This window comes from Sitodiplosis mosellana, unplaced genomic scaffold (genome assembly GCF_009176505.1).
Source record: "Sitodiplosis mosellana isolate CC-2019 unplaced genomic scaffold, AAFC_SMos_1.0 Smas_scaffold_6166, whole genome shotgun sequence".
Classification (NCBI taxonomy): Eukaryota; Metazoa; Arthropoda; class Insecta; order Diptera; family Cecidomyiidae; genus Sitodiplosis; species Sitodiplosis mosellana.
Window position 1 is genome coordinate 4,943,474 of NW_022601407.1, and position 7,292 is coordinate 4,950,765.

General features: G+C 35.1%; 1 protein-coding gene across 2 annotated transcripts in view; it reads right to left on the minus strand.

The window, feature by feature from the left end:
* LOC129575369 (potassium voltage-gated channel subfamily H member 8) overlaps window positions 1-7,292 on the minus strand; it is an 88,247-nt gene that overhangs the window by 56,732 nt on the left and 24,223 nt on the right. For both annotated transcript variants that reach the window (XM_055458872.1, XM_055458873.1), the window contains exon 3: window positions 2,515-2,626. In XM_055458872.1, the coding sequence (XP_055314847.1) occupies window positions 2,515-2,590 (76 nt within the window). In that variant the 5' untranslated portion in view covers window positions 2,591-2,626. The remainder of the gene's footprint in view (window positions 1-2,514; window positions 2,627-7,292) is intronic.

Sequence of the window (7,292 nt, forward strand, 5' to 3'; positions counted from 1 at the left end):
ATGAACCAGTATTATTGAAAAAATGGGAAAAGTCATACTAAATGTCGAAGATCTTAAGGTATTCAATGCGTTCAAGCAGATTTGGGTGGTAAAAAATAATGTGAGTGCTATATTCTGGGGTGGTGACTAGCAAAATGGACCATTTTCGACATTTCACTATTTTGGTGGCGCCATCTGGATTAGAGAGTGATATTTTTGCTATAACCAATGTGTCAAATTGATGGTAGAGGATCACAAAAATGATTCCAAATTCGGTTCACTGTAAATATATTGGATATCTACTGAAAAAATGCCCATAAACTTCAGTGTACTAACAATTTTGTGAGACCCAAAAAGCGACACTTCCACATATTTGGTCCCAATTTTTTTATGTGTTCAATATTTATGTCAAATATATACATGAATATCTGCTAAAAGAGTTAGTCTTTTACAATCATGTGCTTATACAATTCATTTGTCACGAAAATTAATGAAAAAATGGCATTTTGTTCGGAAAAGCAAGGTGTACGAACAATTTTGTGAGTAACTGTATATCACTGGAAAGGTCTTGAAAAGTAGATTCCATTTTTGATACAAAACTTCAAAATATCCCGGCATTTGGTCAATATTTGGTCGTTGGAATTTTTTTGGCCAAAATTGATAAAATGGCCATATTTTGATAAAATGATGATCGATTTTGATGTTTTATAGCTCAAATTACATGTACTTTTCAAGATCTTTCCAGTGATGCATATTTCATAGTTCCCACATTAAATTTTATACGCAATTTGTCGAAAAATGTATATGGTCACTCAGGCACCCATTTCACGTATAGCGCATCACACATGTTTACGCGCATATGTGGTAAGCTAGTGCGCGTATGTGGGCATGTTAACCTAATTTTTGTAGCCAAATGTTCAACGAATCGAACCATAGTTATTTCATTAATTTATGATAAGAAATAATTAAGTTTTAAACATTCAAATTTGATTTTGGGTACACAGTGCCCATTTCACGGTTTGAAGGTTAAAGCTTCTTTTGCTTGAGAGCAGGAGTCTGAAAACGGTAAAACTTACCAATGAATTCGAAAATAATGTGAAATTCTGGATAATCATAAATCCATTGGGCCACCGAACACACTCAGTCATTTGCCCATGGAAATATAATTCGAAAAAAATACCGTGATTATGCCATGCCACATTGCTCGCTTGGTTTGGTTTGCAAATATTTGTTTGCGTGTTTTGTATTGGTTTGTTGTGTTGGTTGTTACGCATTTATTGTTTTATTGTTTAACCCCGTTTAACACAACACTACATGATTTAGACTTTAATCAAGATACTAAATCAATTGATAACATCAAACAATGAAAATATATTTACGAAAAATTGCGCGTCAAAGCGATGAGCCTAATTTTCTGGTTGTTGTGTATATGTGTGTGTTTTTTCCACATCGTCTCTCTTTCTCATCCGTCTTTTCCCCATTTCCGCGCGCGTAGCTTCGTATTCTCATGTTGCCGTACACGAAATGAAAAGCAGAGGGCAAAATGATTGTGATATATCCTAATTAGCGGGCAGCTTACAAGGCGTGAAAAACTCGAAACACGAAACAAAATATTTTACCGTCGAAATTACTATAATGATGACGACCATTTGGTAATCTCGTATCAAGGCATCGCAGCTGTGTGCGAAAAACAATAACAGCGAACACGCGAACAGTTCATGTTCATAGGCGGAAACATTGTGTGCGGTTAAGCTTTACTAGAAAATCCTCAACGATTTTAATTTCGAACATAAACTTTCTCTCGCTACGATACACACAAGCGCACACACACACCATCTCGTAAATAGCTCAATTTTCAAGTTCGTCCGTCGATTCGAATTCTATATCATGGGCTGTAAAGTAGAATAAACGTGTTTACATGCTGAAGCGTAGTTTAATTTTGAGTTTGACACAGACGGTTCAGCATATAAATGCAGCACATGACAGCGAAAAATAATGAGATCACATATTGTTATTCGTGTAAATCGTTACACATTATTTTACATGAGGTTTTCTTGATATGACCAAATCAAAACCATAATCCAACTCCTGCGGCTAATATTACATACTGCGTTTGGTGGAATATTTAACAAAAATCCTTCCGTTTTGGCGCTCACTTCCTTCCCAAACACCCACGCACGAAGAAAACGGAAACAATTTTTCACCTGCACAAATATTCATCTTACTCTATTTGTAATGCCATACCAACAGCAGCACATTGTAGCAATTACATGGTACGCATCTCGATTTGCCAACGCTTAAAACATTTTGAAATTGAATCATTCGCGCCCTTCGTTCGCGATAAGCTATTCTTCGAAATTTGTTAAATAGGAAATAAAAATCCAACAAAACCATTTCATTTAATAAAACCAGACCCAGGCGCATACATATACATTCACGTGCCGTTGGCAAATCATCGAAATACCCGTAATTGTGCGTCGATGTAAGAACGAATTAAAACGAAAGCTTTCTCTTCTTTGTTGTTGCTGTACTTACGTGTTCCATCAAATCGTGTTGCGATTGTATCCAAAAAAGTGTTTTGGGGCGCTAAAAGCCCCCTTCGCGCTGGCATTGAACGACCAATAATCGGCTAGTTAACGTTACGATTCTGCAAAAAAAAAAATAGACAAAATCATGTCATTAGCATTGTAATTAACTTAACCAAAGGTGAGAGAAAAAAACACTTAATTGAATTGGTTTGACGTGGCCTTTAATCTTAATTTAAATATGATTGAAGAAGACCTAGAATGAGTCGATAAAATAGTCCATTTTAATACATTCTTGATGGTCGGTCGGAAGTAGTTTTTTTCTTCGTTCAGATTGGTTCTAAATCACAACTTTCCAATTTTTTTGTGGAAAAAATCGAGATTTTTGTGTGGATCCGAAATAAGTTCTTTGTTTCTTGGAAATTAACAATTTTCTCGGTCCAAACTAAACTGACTAAACTTTAAACTAAAATCTAAATGAATTTGCTGACTTGCATATTTGATGTAAAGCGAACTTTTTTTGGCAATTTCGTAAGAAATCACCGCTTTTTCAAATCATCAAATTTGACTCTCTTTTTTCTACCCAATGGAAATTTCTCATTGAGAAACGATCCCTTACAAAACATTTGTTCAATGTTCTCATCGAATGTTTGTTCAATGCCACACATATACAGTGAAAGTGGAACAGAATGCTCCCCATTTTCGATAAGATTTGAATCAAGACCGATGGATCCGTATACAAGTGTTTTGGACTGAATTCAAGCAAAAGTGATTGATATATCTTTATATATAAAGGCCTAAATAGTGTGTTGTGTTATCCCCATTGTTATTTCATCCGATTCAAATGAATTCTATCGAAAATGTCTTAATTTTCAATCGAGTAAGCCTGAACGAGATTAATCGAGCACGGAATTCGCAAATCCCCGAAAATATTTCATTAACATACAAATGTTGTGGTTAAATTGCGAAATAAGCATATCTCTATTATTTGTTCGTAATGTGTTTTGTGTAATGTCACGACCAATGCGGTAAATACAACAAATGAGTCATGAGCTCAGATAAATAAACGATGGGTTAACAGCATGTATATAAACTTTTTCTTTCGTTTTCCCATTCCATGTTTTACGTTTAGAAATTAACTTGACCCTACGGGAGATTCTGCGTATATAAAATACTCGGTTTATTTTCCCTTCATTCTCTATTCACTTATTATTTCGCGTAGTTTTTTGCTCGCAAATCGGATTTGGTTTTTCCACCGATATTTCTATTTCCATCGCAGCCAATTTGCATTGACCATTTTCGAATGCGACATTCGACACGTTGTACGTGTTTTGAGTAGATTTCTTACTAATAATCAGTGACATCGAATCTTAATACCCTTTCCTGTCGCAAGCGCGCGTTTTCTGTCAAAACGCAAACGCTTTATTTAGTTACGGTCAAAATTGTGTGTGTTTGTTGCCACTGAAATATCCAGACAAATTATGTTTGGCAAACAGACGAAATTATCATCATTGAATATATATCTAACTTAAAGTGTAAACGACGATGTTTTTGACACCAAACCTGCCGCATATTTTGGCACAACGCAAAATTTTGAGTTGGGTATTTTTTGTTGTGTGGAGTCGTCGATGATTGCGTGTGTATGATGATGACAAACAAACAAAGATATAACTCGAATTCTTCTTCTTCTTCTTCTTCTTTTATGATATTGTTGTTGATGAGTCGGTTTGTCTCACATTGCGAAATTGTTTGCCGTTCACACATTGATTCACTGGCATGCAAATGCGTTTACGATGTACGACGTATAATATGTATTCAATTGTATAAACAAATCAATATATTTTTGTATATGAAGGGAGCGAGAGTGCGAGTGTGAAAGAGATAAGGGATTGCGCATGCGCATACACTGCGCCGTTGCTAATCGTCAACAAAACTGAAGGACTGACTGAGAGTGCAATGTGTAATTTGATTTGTGCCGATCTCGCACATAAATCCAACACGCGAGAAATTCAATCAAACAACAAGTAGAAGTCTCGATAGGAATCAATAGCAGCAGACGCACAGCCAATAATAAATGTATCCACTGAACACAATAAAACACATGTACTCGCGCGAGCACACATACACACACCTTGTAATCAATTTATCCCGTGTGTGTACGGTATATATGTGTGTGTATTTGTGATAAATTCACTGCTTATATATTCATGATGCTTTCAACTCGTTATCAATTGATGTCTGATATCTCTCGAGATTATTGCGTTTTATCAGTTTATTTCCATCGATAGGTAGACTCTGGTTGCTTTTTTTCTTCTCTGTGTTGCTGGAGTGAGCTTTCGACACATGAATTTTTCGGGAAACGAAAGAATTTCATCAGCAAACACCAACCATATGGAAAAACGATCACACCGCATATTTTACATGTGCATAGTTTGTCACGTATGCAGCTGACTGAATTTTGCACTCTGTGCGCTCAACATTCTTCGGATTATTGCATTCGGATACAGACAAATGTAAACTAACATGCATCTATATATCACATTCAATGTGTAATTCTAATCATTTTTCAATGCAACTATTCATTTTCATTCATGTCAATATAATTCGCACGGATGCCCTTTTTTCGTATCCATTTTTCATTGAAACATTTTCAATTTATATTGAAACGAGCTTATAGAAAATTAAATTAGACTCAGCAGTATATGAATTCCATTCGGCTCCAATATTATATATTATATGTATATGAACTGGAATGAGCTACTCAAATGAGCTAGTGTCGACTCAATTACACTGTTGATACATTTCAGCTCTATATTTAAACGCGTTTAGAAAATAAAAATTTGTCTCATTTACGTCAGCAACATATTAATGTAGCAAATTCAATGAATGTCGTCAATTCATATTAACTACCAATGATTTATGTTATGCCAAATGAATCGAATGCGTTGATGTAAAAAAGTGTACGAAAACATAAAACAGAACACCCGCAAATATGACACATTTTATACATCACAATCATCAATCATTTGGGAAATGCTAGCTCGTTAGCTTACGGACTGTATGGCATATCATAAACAGCACAGATTTTCGGTGGGAATATTGATACTATGTGGATTTTTTTTTTGCTTCGTACAATGTGCGAATTTTTCTCGAAATCTGCGAATAAGGATGTGAATTTTTCTCTTCAAAAGTAATGAATTCGCTCAGTTGATGAGATGAAATAAAAAAATAAAAAAAATGATAAGCATGTTAAAACGTTAAGCGTAACTTTGATGGAAAAAATCACTTTAGATGAAAAATAAAAAAAAAGTGTCCTGTACTTTAAAACATTTTCAATGCTTAATCGATCACATATCTGTGTGAATTTGTGACACTTTTGCAAGTCATTTGGACAATATAAATTTTCACACTTTGTAACAAACCAAAAAAAATCCCACGACTTGATCAGCGCAACTAATTTCAAAGTTGTGTTAAAATTGGTCATGCCGTTCCCTATTTTCCACATGCTGTGCTTTGCTTTTGAGCAGCACCGCACGCACTTAGCGCCAAATCCAACTGCGAACAGTTTAATTACTTAGAAAAGATAAGGTCAACGCATGTTGCATTCATTGAAGCTTGGCCACCCATTGATTTATTGTGAGAAAAGAGAGAGAGAGAGAGAGAGAGAGAGAGAGAGAGAGGGGGAGGCCACTCATTCGCTATCGATCAAATCGGTTTTTATTGACTATATAATTCAAAGCGAATAGATTGGAAGGAAAAAGCCATTTTTAACCAGCACACACTCTGTTCGGTATAGATATATTTACATGGAAGTGTTGTGCGGTTGCGTTCATTGAAATTGTAAAAATCAATTACTTACATATGCTAACAAGTAAACGAGAGAACGAGCGAACGAGCTTCGAAACGTGCACATACGTACTTCCAATCATTCCATTCGAAATATGTCACGTAGAAGATTTATGCAAAAAGATTTGCTGCACAGAATTTCCCGAAGTATTCAATCGGTCGTGCATACGGAAAACAATCACACTATCTGTGAGATAAGGGCATGTGCGCATCGTTGGAATTGTCGCTTGACGCGAGACAACAGAAAGGCAAAAAATATGTGAAATATGTGTGTACAAAGACTAATACCGAAACATGTCACGTATGGCTGTGATTCATACTTCCCCAACGTGTGAACTTGACTCCATCGCATTCACATTCTACAGCAAGCTCAAGTCGGAGACCATGACTTATCACAGCCAACTCTTCAATTTCATATATATCTAAATTATCGTTGTGACGGATATAAAATGGCATACAGTGTGAAGAAAAAACGAAATAATATTTCTTTTTTTTTTCAATAAAAATTGTTGCATCGACCAAGATTTATTGCTGCAAATAGATTTCGAACATTTTTTAGAATTTCGTTTAAGCAGTTAAATGGTTTCTACAATAAATTATTGCTGAATTTGTCTGTGTCAACGTAATTTAATTGAAACCGTGAAAAATAAGATTATTTGAAGAAAAAGTTTACATAAAACATTTGAAATAGCCGTGATGAATACTAAGCGCATAATGATTCTTTGAAAACTCGATAAACGAACAAAAAATTGCTTACCAATCAAGTAATGTATGCCATTTTTTTGTATTTTGAATCATTCACATCAAATTAAGTTTTTTTCATCTGTTGTTCTTGTGCAGGCATTGTTTGTTTCTTTCCATCAGCCATTTACTCTCTCTCTCTCTCTCATACTTGCTTATTCCTTTCATTCTCCTTTCTCACTTTAATTCTCTTTATACGCT